The following is an 18,806-nucleotide window of genomic DNA, read 5'->3' as shown; positions in this document are numbered from 1 at the left end:
TGAAAGGTGAGAAGTGAGACTGAAATTATTCGAGAGCTGAATTTTTTAAGGATAAAAATGCAGTTTCAAAGCAAATCAATTCATTTTCAAAATATAAAATTCAATTTCAATTTAGTGATGATCATTTTCAAACCATAAATTCAATTTCAAATTAGACTAATTCAAATTCAGTTTTCAAAAGCATTTATTCAAGTTACAATTCAGATTCAATCTGAGCAATTCAAATTCAAATTTAACTTATTCAAATTCAGTTTATGATGGCACAGATTTCTGCCCATACATTTGACCAAATATTAGTGGATGATAGGTTTGTAGCATAAACCTATTCGCTGGAACGTTAAGACAATATAATTACACTGCAAGCAAGACACAAGTAGGCAAACTTCTTCATGGTACTCGTGCACGGGAGAGAACCGGACAGGCACCGTTCCTTCGCTTGACCCCAGTAGCTCTCGTCCGTTCTCCCATACACTGTCCTTTTATTGAGGTTACATGAATATGCATAGGTTCATTAACATACGACGTCTACATACAAACAAAGAGTACCTTGCCTGTGTGTGTGTGTGTGTGTGTGTGTGTGTGTGTGTGTGGGGACTGCTGATCAAAGGGTCAAACATCCTTGGTCAGGAAGAGGGTAGCCTCCCCCTCACCCTAGATGGTTCATCCTAGATAACACGGTGAGGAAGTCCTGCAGTTCATCTAAACAAAGAGCACTTAGACTAGAACAGACGCAACTACGTTAATCCTACCATAAAATAATAAGACACGGTATGACCTCTCATGCTCCCAAAGTGCTGTCTAATACACACAAAGTTTGCAGACTATCAAGGATCAAAACCTCTACCAATCTACAACTAATTACAAAACTCTAAGCATATATAAGTAAATATTTCTAAGCATAAATGACAATCAACAATACAAATCTAACATTTCCCCCCTTTTTGACCTTTATGCCTGAAAAGTTCCCAGGTATGAATACCTCATGTCTGACAGTTTCAATGCAAACATTTTTATACTCAGCATATGTCAAATCACCCTAAATTACTGAAAAGGTACACAGTTCAACAAATGTATTAGCAGTTACCCCATTCATTGAGCTCATCTCATGGCAAACTGCATCTTACAAGCAAACAAAGAAATTGTTAATTTAATAGTGAAACTAAAAAAGTAACATTTTCAAAAACATCTCAACTTGGTGGTGCTTCCTCCAGGTGTGCACATCACATGTCTCTCTGCAGAGTGGTTTGAGTTCTGCAGGGCGTCATGAATGTCTCTTCCAGTTGTTTCCATCGTTGTCCATAGGACCAGAGTCCAAATGTATGTAGAATAAACATTCAAACATACCAGTTGGTTTTGTTGTTTGTCAACATGGTTCTCAGCTATTTCCAAAGCTGCAGACCTCTCAGCACTCTAGTTTTATGGCCTCTTACCAGCCCCCATCACCTGACTTCAGACCTTCGTCTTGTGAGGGGGATATTTATGACTCCTTAATTGTCCACGCTCTGCAGAAAAAGCTCTCTGTGGAAAGGGTGCTGGGTTCCGTCATCTTACTGCTGTTATGATCCCAGCAGCCTTCAGAGTGTCATCGTATGCACAGTATAGTGGCACAGCATTAGGTGATGTTCATAGGAAACTGCTGTCATCACCACCATAGCTTCTGGTTCCTGTGCTTTCACAGAATCATGATGTCATCCTCGAACTCCTTCTGCGCTGTCGATGGAGCTTGGCACGCTCCCCTCATCCCACGAGTTTTCATGTTCCAACGCTGCTGAAGGTTTAAGGCAGAGCACGTCGTACACCTTAGTCGTCTTCCTCAGCGTCAATATTGAATCTTTCATTTTATTTAAAATCTTGCTGTGGGAAGTCTCCTCTTGATTTCCTGGAAGCTTAGTAGCACAGCTCTCTGTGTGATGTCTGCTGTGCTGAAGATGATCTCTGATCCTCCTGAAGCCTCTCTCCCATCTTGTGGACGATCCTCTCCTCTATTTTGCAGGCAGTTTCATGGTCCTTGCTGTGGCTCCAAGGTCTGATTTCATGATGGGCCCCAATCAGCTTGATCTTTGACCTCAACCACTGCCTGGTCCTGTCAGCTATGCGCTTCTCACTGGGCCTCTGAAGATTTCTCAGGAGATTACTGCTGCACCTGTATTTCCTTGCTAGGAAGACAAACTATTTGGAGAGTATGTCAACAATCATCAAACCACATTCTTTAGTTCAGTGAACTTCACTTATAGGCCATCAAAGCCTCATCTGAACATGGGTGCACCACTTGCATAGGTTTAATATTTGTAAATAAAACGGCTAATCACACAAATCACTGCAACAATAATAAAAAACATTGTTTAATGTTAATCCTTGGACCCCTCCTCTTGACGCATGGACACACCCATGCGTCAACTCACCAAACCTGGATTCCAGTCTTAAAGAAAAAGATTAGCTAGATCATATCCCAGGCAACATCAGGGCATCTCCTCCCCTGGAGCAGCACCACCCTGGACCCATAATCCTGCAATGAAAATGTTAGTGTGCTTTGCATATTAAGTTTGCTTAACACCTGGCTCTCCCAGGAGCCTGCATACACACCATCATGGCCTGGAAAACAAAATCTGGAAGTAAAATCAAACTTCATACCTGTAAACAATTGTATCATAAGGACAAGAAGCATTCAACATCAGCAAGACAAGTGTCATGTGCAGGTTTTCTCAAATCAGTAAACTACAATTATTTTCATAAGTCGCCTCAGACATGGATCATCCCATGTACTCAGGCAACATTAATGTAATCGGTGACTGCTCTTAAGCAAAGTCACTCCACTTATATATTACTATGGGCTCAAAAGTGGCCAGCTAATGAGCCCATATCAAACTATCCCAGAAACACTGTATCTCTTATTTGTTTTACTCATGTCACTTGTCCGTTTCAGCTGAATCTTCCACAGCATTCTCAAAGAAACTAACATTAGCAATACACATTGACTGTAGTCAGACAGAGGTCAGACACAGGTCAACAGGTTCCAGAGGTGCCATAAAAACACCATAAAGTCAACCCTAGCTGTGGAAAGAAGTAACACCAGTTCTCAACACAGGAAATTTCACACAGGTTATTCACATTATCAAAGTAACCTTCACATTTTCCCATCAACACAATGCAACAGCATCACCACTCATAACCTGTAAACACAGTTTTCCTCACACATAAACCCAGAAATCCTGTAGTAGGAAAAAACATCAACCAGTTGTCCTGGTATAAATCGCATCATCAATTCACATGAAGAACTGGCATGCTGTAAGAAAAGAAAATGCAAATATTAGCACTTGCGCAGGCGTATGCATACTTTGTCACAGTTATCTCTGTGAGCAACTCAAGCCTATGAATAACACACCTGATAAATGCACAGACACAGAAAATGGCATTTAAAAGGTTAAATCATCATGCAACCTCGAGTGTTGCTGTCATCTTTCTGCTCCTGTAAAAGGAAACACATGGGTTCATCTGCACCTTTGTCAGGTGGGGGTTAGCTTCACACAATCATGTTCAGTCAGTCAGTCAGATATTTTAAAACTCTTACTCATTCACTCAGTGGTTCCTTCTTTTGCTAATTGTGGAAATTATCATCGCATTCGTTTCCACGCTCAGCAAAACGACGTTATTTCAAAAAGAAAAATAATTTAGACTGGATTTCCTCGTTGAATCCTTTTTGGGGGGGACTCTCATTTCCTAATTGTCCCAAATAAGTGGCTTTCTCCTGAACCCATTTTAAATGTGGAGAAACTCACTTGCAACAATTTTCTTGACGACGTGTAACGCTTTTAATTCCCGACTTGCAGATCTGCTCAAAGAAAAGAAATTCACAAGCAAAAATCAGTGCTTGTTCAAAAATGAAAAATAAAAAATAACAGAGATTATCAAACCAAACTCTCAGTGCACTGTGAAAGTATCAAAAATAAAAAGGCCTTGTTAAGTCATGACACAAGCTCCTCATCTCAGGAGGGTAAATCATACCATTAGCATGGTTTATCATACCATCATACTAATCGGCAGGCTCAACTTCACAACAAAAGAAAAATCATCAGCTAGATTCACTCCAAATCAACCATCAGCTGCACAACACACAACATAACCCTAATGTCATATTAGCTATGAGTTTAATCACCCGGTCTGTGCTCTTCACTCATTTAAGCCACAGATCTATTTTATTCAATTTTTCCTTTTTCCCTTCATCATAAAACATGTGACATGCTGTCATGCACTTCACAAAAGACGTTTGTTCTGATGTATTCAGAGTTGTGTATCTAAATACAGGATTCACTCGCACATCAAAACAGGAAACTCAGTGTTTTAGAGTCTCCACTCAACACACAACAACTCCAACACATCTCATTCACTCATACTAGAATTCAGTCACCTTTCATTAATCTAAAACCGATCAACTAATTTGCATATCAGCTATTAACCCACTAAGTTGACAGGACGACAGAAAAGCATGTTCAAAATAGTATCACAAAAGACAATTTCCCTCATACAGTAAATTACATGTGCTGCCTCAATCAAGCAGGAAGCTTCTCCCAATTTACCATTTTAACAACTAAATTTATTGTCTGATCACTGGTTGGTCAAACCAGGATCTTTTTTCCCACAAAAGTTAAACTGTTGTCCTGCAACCTGGAGAGTCAATTTTTTGCATTGGATAAATTCAGTATTTAATAACAAGTGTCTGCTAAATTGACACTATTTTAACACTGATGAAAGATAACAAGCTAATTTTCATTGCATGTGTGTTTGTGTTATTAGGCAGGTTTAATGCAGGTCTGTGGAGCTGCATCTCCAGCAGAGCATGTTCTCTGCCTTTCCTACACACTTCTCTGCTATTTGATCATTTCTTAACTAATGTGCTATGAGTCTTCATGAGTCATTTTGTGTTTGGAATTGTTAGTAGGGTTAATGCATGTTCTGCTTGTGTGTGTGTGATTTTGTATGTTTCTATTTTCGCAATGTTTCAGACTCCGTCTCAATTTTCCAACTTAAGCAGTCAGTTTTCTTTTCCCCAGGTTTGCTAACCCAAATTTTGATTTCCCACATTAAATAATTCCTATGTGTTCTCACCTAGTCTTCTCACTCTGTTGTCCTCTCACTCTTTTGTCCTCTCCCACTTCAACAGTCCCGGCAGTTCTCCTTCAGCTTTGTCCTGTCTAGTAGCTGAAGTGCTGCTGCTGCCTTCTTGGGCGACTTCTTAGCAGCTGCTGCCGGTTTCTTGGCTTTGGCTGCGGCGGGCTTCTTGGCTTTGCTCTCAGTAGCCTTGTTCATCTTGAAGGATCCGGAGGTCCTGGTGCCCTTGGTCTGCACCAGAGTGCCCTTCGCCACCAGGCTCTTGATGGCGGTCTTGACACGGGCGTTGTTCTTGTCCACATCGTAGCCTCCGGCAGCCAGAGCCTTCTTGAGAGCGGCCACAGACAGGCCGTTGCGCTCCTTGGAAGCGGCCACGGCTTTCACAATCAGCTCGCCCACGCTGAGGCCGACCTTCTTGGGCTTGGAAGTCATCGTCTTCTTCTTCTTGGCCTGAACCTCGGCGCAGGGCGCAGGGCGCAGGGCGTGTTTATGATGGAGCCTTTCCCACCACAGCGCTGGCACGTTGAACGCATCATGAAGGGTCCATTTCTTTCATGTCGCTAGCCGCATGTGGCTTGCCCGAGTCACTCAGTCCTTTTTGAGCATTTCAACATGCTGCCGCCGCAGACCCTGGCCTCAGATCCAGCAAGTTTAGCGCGCTGATCTCCAAAAAAGTCCCGAAGGCCAGAAAGACGTCAAATAAGTGTCTCGTGCTGAGAACTCAAACAAAAACTCCTCTTCACGCCGCCATCTTGCTCGCCCCTCCGTGAAATTCAACCAATCAGACAGGAAGATGGGTTTGCTTTCTTCTTCTGCTGCTGTTTATCCACATTGCTGCTGCTTTGCTGGGACTTTTTGTGCTCAGGACTTGCTGCTGTCTCTTTATCATGTTATTGCTTTGGAGCTGCATTCCTTATCTTCAGGGAGGAGTGAGCTCGCTTGTGAGGTTGAGAAACACATGGCACTGTAAATAAGTCAGCCAGAAACTTGTTTCCAATGATGTTAAACTATAACTTTCTTCCGACTGTTGCATGTGGAAAATTGATACAGGTCTGCTTTTCACCTGAAAGTGACAAACTAAAACATGTTCATTATTATCATCACTGCTTAATCAACACACATCTCTCTCTCTCTCTGTGTGTTTGTGTGAACAATCCTTTCTTAAAAGCAGAAAATGACATTGTAGTTGTTTTTCGGCTGATCAACACAAAACCTTTTTCCTATGATTATTTCTCTTCGTCTACAATGTAGTAATTTGTCTCTTTTTCACTCTTTTTTTTTTTTCTTCACAATAGCTGGTGGTCTGCAAAATCACCGCTCTCACTCACAATCAGAGGCAATCACTTTTGCACAGTGCACAAAAACACTGTGATGTCAGACACATTCACACTCACTTTTTCATCTGCATAAATAAATCATATGGCTGGAGATATGTGCCATGGTGATCCATAAGCATGATCACCAGTTTATTTAATTATTTTTAATCCAACAAAACAAATAAACAAAAACATGATGCTGATGCTACACACACACACGAGTCAAGGTGCAGAAAAACTGCTCATGGAAACGCTGCACACTCTCTGTTTCCCTCTCTTTGAGTAGTTCTCAGACAGCTCTTGATCTGATAATGTGTAGCTTGCTCATCAGCTCAAAAAACAAAAACAAAACTGCAACGCGACATCACACAGTAGTTGCATGCTCTGCCCACAGTGGCAAAGTCTTACACTTACATATTCAACACAGCTTCTCCATCATGTATTTTTAGATGTTTCATACAGGGTTGAGCATATTAGTTGTTTTCACAGATGTGCTCTATATCTCAACAATGGCTCATAATAAGACGACAGTCTTTCACACAGGTCAAGTGCCTCTATGCACTTCATGAGTTTAAATATTTACCTATATCACTTCACCTCACATGTCATTGTACTGAATTTAAGCAACCACAAGCTTAATGTAGATTACTTTTAACAACTATCCACCTCAATTAAATCTATGGTCTGGCACACAGGCTGCTGTCGATCAGGGCAAGCTAAAGAATAAACATTGTGTCAGCAAGGGGTGGGGGGAAAGCCATTCACCAGAGCATATCTTAAGTGCTGCTGATGTGGGCTGGCCTTCTCCACAGCTCTCCAAGGCTGGTGTGTTTTCTGAAAACTTCTAACATTTGAATCTCTTCCATTTATAAGCCTGCGATTAACCGCACGGCTCAGGTCCGCGTGACCGCGCTCGCGTGAACCCGCGCAGCTGTGGAGCCGTCGCTCTCTCTTTTTTTTACATAAATACTTTGTGCTGTCAGGAGCAAAGTCCAGCACAAACGTCTGTCTCCCTCCGACTCACTCTTGGTTGCTTAGAAACCCATGATAACAACAACAGTCGGTGTCACAGACCACATGTTCTGCTCCGCACACACAACAACAACAACAACAACAACGACGACGACAATGACAACAACACAAAATAGGCCTACTGTCCAGCACAATCTGGACCCCGCGGAACTTCTCAACACCCCACTGAGCGGTGGAGAACTCACTACAGTACCCCACACAGCGGTCTGTATTTCGCCCCACTAAGACGGCGAACCAAAAAAAGTTCGAACTGCGCAACTCTGCGACTTAATGCTTCTGTACAAAAAACCCCACTGAGCGGCCTTGTACATCGCCCCACTTAGACGGCGAATTTTAGCCCCACTAAGCGGCCACGGACAACGCCCCACTGAGCGGCGAAGACGTAATTTTAGCCCCACTAAGCGGCCACGGACAACGCCCCACTGAGCGGCGAAGACGTACAGTTATAGAGTTGGACTCTAAACTTACTCGGTGTTGCTTAGCGTGTAATATCAGCCTCGAATCCCGCCAATCGCCATTCATCGAGGAGAAAAGACATACAGCGAATCCACAGGAACTTCCTGGCTGACGTCAGTCTTTCAGCGTGCCTCTCCTCCCCTCGGTGAATGCGATTCCAGGGCTCCGGCATCGAAGGACCAATTAATGATAGGTTTGTAGCATAAACCTATTTGCTGGAACGTTAAGACAATATAATTACACTGCAAGCAAGACACAAGTAGGCAAACTTCTTCATGGTACTCGTGCACGGGAGAGAACCGGACAGGCACCGTTCCTTCGCTTGACCCCAGTAGCTCTCGTCCGTTCTCCCATACACTGTCCTTTTATTGAGGTTACATGAATATGCATAGGTTCATTAACATACGACGTCTACATACAAACAAAGAGTACCTTGCCTGTGTGTGTGTGTGTGTGTGTGTGTGTGTGTGTGTGTGGGGACTGCTGATCAAAGGGTCAAACATCCTTGGTCAGGAAGAGGGTAGCCTCCCCCTCACCCTAGATGGTTCATCCTAGATAACACGGTGAGGAAGTCCTGCAGTTCATCTAAACAAAGAGCACTTAGACTAGAACAGACGCAACTACGTTAATCCTACCATAAAATAATAAGACACGGTATGACCTCTCATGCTCCCAAAGTGCTGTCTAATACACACAAAGTTTGCAGACTATCAAGGATCAAAACCTCTACCAATCTACAACTAATTACAAAACTCTAAGCATATATAAGTAAATATTTCTAAGCATAAATGACAATCAACAATACAAATCTAACAGTGGACATGTATTTATATGTTTGACCCTGTCTTGATTAGAGAAAATCCAAAATAAATTCATCCTGTGCACCCAATTCTTGTTTTTTTAAAGTGACTCAGGATGTATGCTGTACAATCATTTCATCCTTGAAAACGATGACTTTGTCACGGCCAGTGTTGGTCAAGTTACTTGAAAAAAGTAATCAGTAACTAATTACTTCCCCCAAAAAGTAATCCCATTACTTTACTAATTACTTATTTTCAAAAGTAATTACTTAGTTACTTTTTAAAAACACGATTTACAACCTGAAGAGGTGATAAAGCGATAGATCTGTCAGCCCAATTCTACTTTTTCTACACATCATACAAAATGTAATCAACTGTTTTATCAGTTTTAATCTTTTAACTTTATGCATCAAGCAAAAATTTAATTATATGCAACATTCTATGACTTGCATAAATTAGTTTAACATTTAAACCTATTTTCTGCACATTCCAGCACATAAAATAAAATATTTTTTGTGTTTACACTCACTCTTTCAAATAGATGCAAGTAAAACACAGCAGAAAATAAATAAAGTCAAAGACTCAGCGGTCCTGTTGCTCTATTTTCACCTGTAAAGCAGGACTGTGGTAGGCGGACGATCTGATTTCCTCGTGTCAGCATTGTTCCCACATCATCATAATTAATGTTGTTCCAGGTTCAACATTGCAAGTGACGTCTTGTGACGTCATTCCTTTGCGACTTCGAAATACCCGCCTTCGATTATTTCGAAATACAAGTGAAGAAGCGAAAAACCGCCGCCTGTCCGCCGAATTTGAAGTCAATTTAGGATACTTTCCTTTAATAAACGGTAAGCATTATACATATGTTCCTCACTTGGCTTGCTGTTTGTTTGCTAGCGATAGGCTACTTGACAACAGCATTAGCTAACCAGTGTTCTCTAGACCAGCGTTCCCCAACTTTTTGGGTGTTTCGTGGCCCGGGGGTTGGGTCAGGCAAAATTGCAGTAGCTTCCCTGATCATTTTACAAACATAAGTGAAGAGAATCTGGACTAAAAGGCCTAGACTTATGGTTGTGTGCTGAATCTATGACTCAAACTATCACCTGGAAACATAATTAACTGGTCCATAGCTGTGAAACTGGACATGAGTTCTTGATTCTATGGAGATTAACAGTAATCCAGAAATTTACAAATTTGTCCTGGTACATCGCGTAAATGTTGTCCCTGGGACATCGCGTAAATGTTGTCCCTGGGACATCGCGTAAATGTTGTCCCTGGGACATCGCGTAAATGTTGTCCCTGGGACATCGCGTAATTGTTGTCCCTGGGACATCGTGTAAATGTTGACCCAGGGACATCGTGTAGATGTTGTCCCTGGGACATCGTGTAAATGTTGTCCCTGGGACATCGTGTGATAGCTTGTAAATAATGGAATGAAAATTATTGATTGTTATTAACTTGTGAAAAAGAAGTGTAACAAATCCACATGTTATGTTCTTACACCCTTACAGAAACTGTGACTCCTTCACAATGTCAGGTAAATGTCAACTCATGTTGAATAATCAACCAATCAAGCCTTTTATTATCACATGCAATGTTACACGTACAACTGCAATGAAAATTTCACCCCCTTCTGACCATACATATATTGCTTAAACATCACATTGGGAAGACAGGTCGGAAACAGTTAGGAAGGTCAGAAAACAATTTAATTAATAGATGAGGGGAGAGGAGGAGAAAAAAGAACTACAACCAGACAAAGCTCCTAGAAGACTGAAATGGATGATGGTTGCAGCATGCAAAAAGAAAATGATATCTGTTGACTACAGCATATGCTTTCTCACAGATTACCTTGTGGGAGTAGCTGGACCAAACTCTATTGGTATTTCAAGTTTGAAATCCCTGTTTGACCAGACTAACATTTCAGATGAGGTACCTCTTGACATAAAAATCCTTTTATGTTGTCATAAAACTAATGTTAAATTCTGCTTTAAATACACTTTATTGTACAATTTACTTAATGAATCGTATTCCTTAGTTCTGTTTTTATTTATATGTATTTATTTATTTGTTTTATAAGGTAATAGATGGCCTAATCTATTTGCAGTGTGAGGTATGTTGAAAAGCTTGTTTGATCATAATGACATAGCATGTTTACGTTTTTTGTAATGTATTTGAAAACATGTATTTATGTTATTTTTATAGAATTTCCCTCACATTTATCCAATACCAAGCCAAATCACTGGAAAAATTTTGGATGGGTCCACAAGAGCACAAAGTGCATACTTTTTGAAGGTATGACTTGGACTGTGGTAACTATGTTCTTATCACAAAGGGTTTATAAGTTGCCACTATAAACAAACAGCATTTTCCAAAATTGAAGCCTTGTCTGAAGAACCTGAAAAATACGTTTCTGAAACCTTTTCTGTGTAAAGACTTGTTCAAAAGCAATGCACACAGATTAAAACATTTCTGTCTTGGCCAACTGATAAAGAACACCAAAAATTGAGTGGTGCGTGTTGAGTCTGTGGTCTTGATTTGTTTTGTACACACTATAGAAATTAATTAATGTAAACCAAAAATGACACTTTCTATATGTTTGTGTATCTGCAGAATTAATTACAAGTCTCACCTGACAAGCTTTTGCAGTTTTGCAGTGTCATTCTTGACAGAAAAACATACTTGTCACATTATTTTTATTTCCAGAAAAACATCTTTCAGATGTATGAGAAATTGATTGGAGCCTGTCTGGAAAACGGCAGCCACTGGACCTTGTTTGTAAGTTGCACAGATTTTGCACTCTCTCTAGTGCATGATACTTTTCAGTGTCCCTCATTAGGAAAGCTCAAGGCCCAAGCCTACCATATCCATCTTTTTACAAAACAGTTTTGTGACATACCCAAGAGGACCATAGTCTATATGAATTCATTTGGCGAGTCGGAGGTCAGAAAAAGTGCGGTGTTGAAAAACTGGAGGTAATTAATTAACATATTTAACATAACATATTTAATTTAATTGAAATCATTACCGAACGTGGTTATTGATTTCTCTATATGCTTTTTATTTGTAATAACTGCGATCTCTCAGCTCATTTGCTTCAGCAAGAGGCTGCGCTGGAGAGTGGACCTTGTCACATGTGAGCCACCCACATCAACAGGATGGGAACTCATGTGGAGTGCATGTCATAATGGTACTGAAAACTATAGCTTTAACCTATATAAGTAATGTTTACATTTTTGCCTATTCAGTTTTTAAAGCCTTAGAGGCAGGATGGTAAAATCTCAATTTTTTTTGTAGATTGAACCATTTCAGCAGTAATGCTTCGCTTTGGTTGCTCTGTTTTTGTTTTGTTTTTCTCGGGGGGGGGGGGGGGGGGGGGGTTAAAAACAAACAAACATTTCTTTGTTAATCTAATTCTTTTTGTTCTTTCTTTTTTTTTTTTTTCTTCTTCGTCAATTATTAGTTTGCCCAATCTCTCATTGACGGTAAAACACAAGTGGAGGAGTACAACACTGAAATCACAAAGCTCAGGTCCCGACTTTGCCACTACTTATTTTCCTCAATAGGTAAAGATAAAATTAGCTGCCTTCTTTTTCTCTAACATTGGAAAATGTAACTTGTACTTAAACAAATTATATTTTGCAGATCGAACTAGGAAGTGCAGTCAGTGCTGGTGTGTGATTGCAGCCAAAGACCGGGTACACTATGACATGTCCTTAGCCATATAGATTGTTTATTTAATGGACTTTGTTCATTTGCTTTTTGTTTGTTTATTTCTTCTTCTTCTTTTTTTTTTAATTCACAGGTGCAGTGCCAGAAATGTGGTGCATACAAGCACATGCGTTGTTCAAAGTCTGTTTGTGGCATCTGTATCTTCTGTGAGAGTAAGTCACAATATAACTAAACAATGTCCAAAAATGTTTAAAGTGAAAAAAATTTCATAATTTTGCCTTTGCACACCCGGACTGTGTAATTAAAGTGGACGTTTCAAGATCCAGTTTTTACACAAAACTATTTTAGACATAACTGTGTCGTATTGTGGGGATTTCTCTTCACAATTAAATTGATATAGTGCTGTTTATATCATTCTTCTTTATGTAACAGCACAGTGCAGCACAGCAGAGGGAAAGGAGTTGTGCAGCATAGTGGGTGGCTATACAGGAGGAGCAATAGAAGTAGCCAGTGAAGAATGTCATCAGGGAAAGCATCAGGCAGCGAATGACAAAGGAAAAGTTCCTAAGGGAGAGAACATCTGCAGCAAATCGACAAGTAACAGTGAGATAGGAAGACTGACAGTCAGAGATGAAGGTACACAGACTGAAAGAGATGAAGGTACACAGACTGAAGACAACGAAAAAGAAGCAGAAGTATACGGCACAAGTCTGAGTACAGATAATGCTGCTGCTGATGATGTTGACAGGATCGATGCAGATACAGAATTCCAAACTGATTCAGAAGGAACTAGTACAGTTTACAGAGTGCATGGTCGCTTATCTGTACCAAGCTCAAAAAAGAAAACCTACACAATAACAGAAGACGAGATCAAGCGCAGAATCAACGCAGAGAACATGTCAGTTCATGTTTTCAGAGGTTTGATTGGGGTAGGTATACATTTCGTGATTTTGATGTCACCTGAAATAAATCCGGGTTACTCGTATCAATGAAGTGACAATGTGGCTGGAAATTGTGCATTTGCTGCAACATATACACAATTACACCATGTAAACAAAAGCATTTAACTTTGTGCGCGTGTGTGTGTCTCTCTCTGCTCTTTTGGTGTTTGCACTTTTTCTTTTTTAGGGCCGTAAAGCCAAACTGCCCGCAATGATTCTTGACAGGCCTAAGAAGGCCAAAACTAAAGTAACAGTGTTTAGTGTTCTGAGTGAAGAGGAGGCTGGGGAGCTAGCCCTCGGGTTTGCCGGAAGATTGGCCTGCGATGTCACAACAGACATGGTCTGTAAAGGCATCGACCATTCAAGTGCTGATATGACAAAGTAAGTTAGTAAAACAATATGAAAGTTGTATCTTTTTTGGTATTATTTGTCATTTCCCCGTATTTGGGTTATTGGTGTAACATTGTTAATCTTACTTTCTAATAACAGACAGACTCTTCTCAAAATCCAACACAATCTTAAACATGAGCTGACTGATTCCTCAACCTTCAGTTTGCTGACACACACCTTTGGCCCCGCTGCACTGGATTCTGTCATTTCATTCCTGTGTGAAAAACTTGATCTTGTCTCTTAAATAATGAAACCTTTTGTGACTTTTGTTTGTTCTGTAAATCAGAATCTTGAAAATTGTTCATTGTTGTTCTAAGTTTGTGTTAACTATTTGGCAAAAATGATTGGTTCCTAATCCAAACAGCATAATGACTGTTCTAACACATATCTTAAAAATGCTACAAAGAAAGAAAATTATCACATATGTTTCAATATGAATGTAATTGTGTCACACTCGGTTTGTAGTAGCTTTCCTGTTTTATTTTGAGTTTTGGTATGTTTACACTGTTATTTTTATTTCCCGTGTGTTCGTCTTCCCTTATTAGTTTTACTGTATTTAATTAGTCTGATTTAATAACTTATAATTATTTACTTTCCAGTGTGTATATATGCTCCTCGTTTGGATTATTGTTTGAGTTCTGCCTGTCTTTTCTATTAAAGATTTGGACTTTTGGACTATTAGTGGACCTCGTAGGTTTTTATTCTGTTCAATTGGTAATTGACTGGGTTTAATTTAGTGGCCTGGAAAACAGGCCGGAGGGGTCTGGTCATTTTAACCCCCTAAGACCCGAAATCTTCCATGGCATGCATTTTTAATTTCTCTTTGATATTTGGGCCGATTGGAACCCGATGAATGTAAAAAAGAATTACCAGGTTTTGTTTTTTTTACCTAATTTTTGTTTCTGAGAAAAATGAGAGCCACATATGAGGACATTAATTTGAAATTTCGATAGAACAGTTGCAGTATAATGTCCTCATAACTGTATATCAGGCACTTGTTGATCAAGATTTAGTATTTTGGTCTAAATAACCCAAAATGTGATGTCCACATGTGTGGACGCCAGGCTGGAGTAAAGTGTTAGAGCTATTTATACCTATGTAAACTTTTATACACTGGTTTTTACCTGTCTTGTTTCAGAAAGGTTTAAAAGGGTAATGTCCACAGTTTTTGTTTATTTATTTGTTTGAATTCAACATATTTTATTAAAGTAATTGAGCTTGAACACAGAAAAAACTGAATCAAATAATCATAAAATCAAATCACTTGCACTATACTGAAGTCTAATCTACTCTGAGCTAATGCCGGTTTCCAACACTAATGATCGGGTGAAGGAGAGAGATGAGGGTGTGCACGGCCACTGGTGCTCTTATCCCTGTTCTTTGTGATACAATCCAACAGGAAAGCAGTCAAACCCTTGGACATTAGCCAAGTTAACGTTCACAAATATATACACACAGAGGAACTCTGAGCCCCAATGTCAGCATTAGCACAAACATGCCACTTCATACCAAATCTCAGTGTGAGGTCAGGTGTTAGTCTCATTCCATTATTCTGGCTATATTTTCTTACTCATTACTATTAAACTTATACTTAAGACTAACTATTAACAAAATCACACCCCAATAACTCTGTTATTACACTTTGTATTTAATCATAAAAAGGCTGGATGTTGAAACCTTTTACTTCTATTTTGTATGAGCCAGGATTCTCAACAGCTGATACTCTATGTCCAAAAAGTGACAGGTATCGTTTTATGGAGCAAAAAACTTAAGAGCGCATATTTTATAAATAATACCAACAATTACAAATGCAGACCTTTAATAGTAATAAGTAATCCTTTATTTATAATGCATAGCAATATAAAAATAGTAACATATGAAAATATTACAATGGGCACAGATGAATTTGTATCAAAAACAGCAACCAAGCCAAAGTAATGAATAACACACATAAATAACTGCTTGAGAGACCAAACAATTTCTTTTCATCTGTTCCTTGGCAGAAAGTTAAGACAGCTATTCAGCTTTAGGTTTCAATAAACAGAAGTAATGGATGCAGTCCCTTTGAAATGTCACACAAAAGTCTACTTGTGCATATACTTAGCTTTAACTCTTCTCTTTTTTGTATTCCAAAAGGTTTTCATTTTCTCCAGAGGATGTCTCTCTTTCAGTGGTTATCGACTGTTCACATTCATTTTCAGACTGTTGGAATGTCGATGCTGGCCGAACATTTCTTGCTAGAATACAATGGCCTAATTTTGCGTGCATTATCTGTCATCTTTATTTCGTACTGGCATATACTTTTGCCTGCTTGTTTTGTTTTTAAGACATTTGTATGCAGTTCATCTATCATTGCAGTAATACCCTCTGGAATGAATGCCCACTGTTTAACTGTGTCTAAAACAGCATTTAGTTTTCCAACTGCATCTTCTGTGCATTTTTTGTCTGTGCTTTCAACTACAGGAGTGTCATTCAAAGTTGATAGAGGACTTTTCAGAGAGTTTTTCATTTGTTTAAAATGGCTACAAGCCACCTTCAGGCAAGCACATGTGTTATAGTGAGAGAACGTACAACAAGTGCACTGAAGTGTTTCAGCCGATGCAAAAAACACAGATTTCCAAACAAACTTGGCATTTTTATCACTTTCAAGTCCTCACAGTGTACAAAGTAATGCCTTTCTTTCACTGCAATTCTTGCCAAGGTCTGTTTCCATGTTTGGATAGATGTCATTGTCAGCCTCTGCTAATTTTGCAAGTAACACTAGATGCTTGCAAAGAAGTCCTCGTAAGCCATATGTACAGTTGCAGTAGGACTCAACAGGGCAGACATCATACACCATGTCTTCTCTTGACTCAGATGGGACTTGATATGCATTAACTCCATGGCTGTTCTTGACTGTAATTTTAAGAGCCCAACCACTTTCCATCAGTCTTGAAGCAGAGTCTGAAACTTGAGACAAGGTGTCAGCAAACCTGTTTTTCATGCGGCCCACATCTTGCAGGGTTTTTATGACTGAGAAGTAGTCGTCGGCCTTCCCTAGGAGCACTTCAATCAGATCATCCAGACGCCTATTCTTGTAGCCAGATAAAAACTGGTATTTCAGGCGGTGGAAAAATCTGAAAAACAGTTATTTGAAATGATTAGTAACTGTAATTGAAGGAATTTAAAGTTTTAATCAAGACTGTATTATTTTTTAAAAAATTGGAATACCTATTGCACACGTCTTTTATAAAGGAATGCTCTGTGCCGGTTTAGCTGATTTAGGCAAATCCACCTACTCTGTTTTTTGTTGTGATAACATTAAAAACGCTGCTAGAATTTAAAGGATTTGCCTAAAACCTGTTCTGGCAATGACATGACGAACCTACTCAGTTTAGCCTCTTGGATTAAAGCATAATATCTTTTTTTCAGCAATACAATTGAATGAGGTCAAAATAATAAATCATACCTTTCAATCACATTGTTTGTTTCAGAACGAGCGTGACTGAAGCGACGGCCGTAGTCACACCACATGTGGCCAATGCCTTCCCAGTGCTTCTGAAAATACTGGCACACCAAAGGGTATTGCTTAAATGTCTGGCAGAACTCTGCTGATGTGGCTTTAAAGTCGTCCTCCTAAGAGAATTGGATGCAACAGAATATATTTCAATCCATTTAACAGACCTATTGAAATCTTTAATATTATGTATTGAAGCCCTTTTCCTTTTATTGAATAACATTAAGAATTTTAAGTTATTAATAATATGTCGTGTTTTTGTATTAAGAAGCAATTATTTCTTCCCTTACAATGGCTAAGAAGGAACACTAAACCTATAAGCATATTTGGTTTCAGCATCTGTCTGTGAAAGAATCCCACTCACAAGTTCTACTGCACAGTGGGTGACACAATGATGGTCTGCACAGCTTAAGTACTTGTTTTGATAAGCAAGATAAGAAGCCAGTTTTAGAAATTGTTTCAAAAATCTATTTTGTATCTCTCTGTAACTTTTTTTAGCAACTGAAAGTTATTATGCTCTTAGTGTAATCAAGAAATCAAAATGTGAAATAGACAAATTACACTTACAGATGTGCAAGCTTTCAGCTTACAAAAGAAAGAAATGATTTCATTTCTCTTTTGGGTGTTAGAAAGCCCATGGACCCCGGACTCTGATTTTGAAAGCCATCGATTAACAGCCTGTGAATTTAAGAGAAAAAAAGTTAATCTGGAGAGAGAGACAGAGGAGCAGCTGTACAAAAAGCATAAAAGAAAGCTGACGTCCAAAAATAACTTTGTCACTCACTGGACAAGAGGACCTGTGCATTACAGAAATCAACCAGGCAAACATATTTTTAAATGTCAAAAAGAGCTTTGGGAAGCAGCCACCAGAAGATGAGTGCACTGTGGTCTTAAATGGGATTAAACAGTATGAAAATGTTTTTGCTATCTCAAAGCACCACTTCAATGCCAAATTAAACATTTCAACTCACAAGTAGATATATAAAATACTGCATACAGCCTATAGGAATAACTTTAACAACTGGAAAGGAAAGTTTTTTGCAGCCCATGCTGCAGCTATAGCATTAGATTCTGGCATGTTATAACTTTTTTGAAAAGGAATTATTTCAAAATTAATAGCTGTCAATGTATTATTTACCTCGGGGAAGTTGGGAAATGCTCACAAACTATTCCAAGAACAGTTTCCAGGGTTTTCTGACTTTCGTTGCTGACAATAGCATAGGCCACAGGGACTCCATGCCCATGATCATCTCTTACAACAAGTGTGAATAAGGGAAATGAATACTGGTTAACGCAGTGCGTGGTGTCAACAAATACTAACTGTTTTGCATAGTTCTCCATGTTTGATTTCATTACAGGTGTCTGCAAAACAATCATTAGTTCTTGGTCAGATGTGTATGGTTGATAGAAGAGAACATGTTCTTGATGTTTTCCATTAAGTAAGGTATGTACACTTTGACTGTCTCCACAGTTAAAGTGCTTCTTCCTCATCATGCAGGTTCTAACACTGTCAATGTCACGTGGTGTGACAAAATGCTCTCTGTTGTGAAGATCTCTGTGTCCATGTTCTTTGGCCCATTTATGACATTCGGTTAGT

The 18,806-nt window shown here is 39.4% G+C and overlaps 2 protein-coding genes and 1 pseudogene across 7 annotated transcripts; 1 reads left to right on the top strand and 2 right to left on the bottom strand.

The window, feature by feature from the left end:
• Positions 1–309: 309 nt before the first annotated feature.
• On the bottom strand, positions 310–7,075 carry LOC146561117 (histone H1-like; annotated as a pseudogene).
• A 276-nt stretch (positions 7,076–7,351) lies between these two features.
• On the top strand, positions 7,352–14,394 carry LOC146561116 (uncharacterized). 6 transcript variants are annotated; one of them, XM_085296902.1, is made up of 14 exons: positions 7,352–9,558; positions 10,222–10,247; positions 10,557–10,642; positions 10,791–10,823; positions 10,916–11,005; positions 11,417–11,488; positions 11,597–11,685; positions 11,798–11,900; positions 12,174–12,276; positions 12,356–12,408; positions 12,516–12,594; positions 12,815–13,311; positions 13,511–13,704; positions 13,813–14,394. In XM_085296902.1, the coding sequence occupies exons 2-14, from the start codon at positions 10,241–10,243 to the stop codon at positions 13,955–13,957; spliced, it is 1,551 nt and encodes a 516-aa protein (XP_085153028.1). In that variant the 5' UTR covers positions 7,352–9,558; positions 10,222–10,240; the 3' UTR covers positions 13,958–14,394. The 6 variants fall into 6 exon arrangements, with proteins under 6 accessions (XP_085153028.1, XP_085153025.1, XP_085153030.1 ...); XM_085296899.1 differs by having other exon boundaries at positions 10,222–10,642; XM_085296901.1 differs by lacking the exon at positions 7,352–9,558 and having other exon boundaries at positions 10,026–10,247.
• A 1,615-nt stretch (positions 14,395–16,009) lies between these two features.
• LOC146561115 (uncharacterized) lies at positions 16,010–18,029 on the bottom strand. The gene is made up of 4 exons (XM_085296898.1): positions 17,994–18,029; positions 17,777–17,887; positions 17,162–17,328; positions 16,010–16,829 (listed from the first exon to the last, which is right to left on the bottom strand). The coding sequence occupies exons 1-4, from the start codon at positions 18,012–18,014 to the stop codon at positions 16,367–16,369; spliced, it is 762 nt and encodes a 253-aa protein (XP_085153024.1). The 5' UTR covers positions 18,015–18,029; the 3' UTR covers positions 16,010–16,366.
• Between the last annotated feature and the right edge of the window lie 777 nt (positions 18,030–18,806).

Source organism: Mchenga conophoros, linkage group LG13 (assembly GCF_057382185.1).
Source record: "Mchenga conophoros isolate Kocher_MC1m ecotype Shallow Benthic linkage group LG13, M_conophoros_male_GT1.1, whole genome shotgun sequence".
Taxonomy (NCBI): domain Eukaryota; kingdom Metazoa; phylum Chordata; class Actinopteri; order Cichliformes; family Cichlidae; genus Mchenga; species Mchenga conophoros.
Note: the sequence above shows the minus strand (reverse complement) of the source record. Positions and strands in the feature narration are given on the sequence as shown.

Bases quoted from the DNA above. Each gene is read 5' to 3' on its own strand.
- LOC146561116 (XM_085296899.1), top strand. From the start codon at position 10,430: ATGAGGGGAGAGGAGGAGAAAAAAGAACTACAACCAGACAAAGCTCCT. The intron at 11,901-12,173 runs GTACTGAAAACT...GTCAATTATTAG, and splicing joins GTGGAGTGCATGTCATAATG to TTTGCCCAATCTCTCATTGA. The intron at 12,277-12,355 runs GTAAAGATAAAA...TATATTTTGCAG, and splicing joins CTACTTATTTTCCTCAATAG to ATCGAACTAGGAAGTGCAGT.
- LOC146561115 (XM_085296898.1), bottom strand. From the start codon at position 18,014: ATGCACAGGTCCTCTTGTCCA. The intron at 17,329-17,776 runs GTAAGTGTAATT...CAATTCTCTTAG, and splicing joins AGCTGAAAGCTTGCACATCT to GAGGACGACTTTAAAGCCAC. The intron at 16,830-17,161 runs GTATGATTTATT...ACTGTTTTTCAG, and splicing joins ACAAACAATGTGATTGAAAG to ATTTTTCCACCGCCTGAAAT.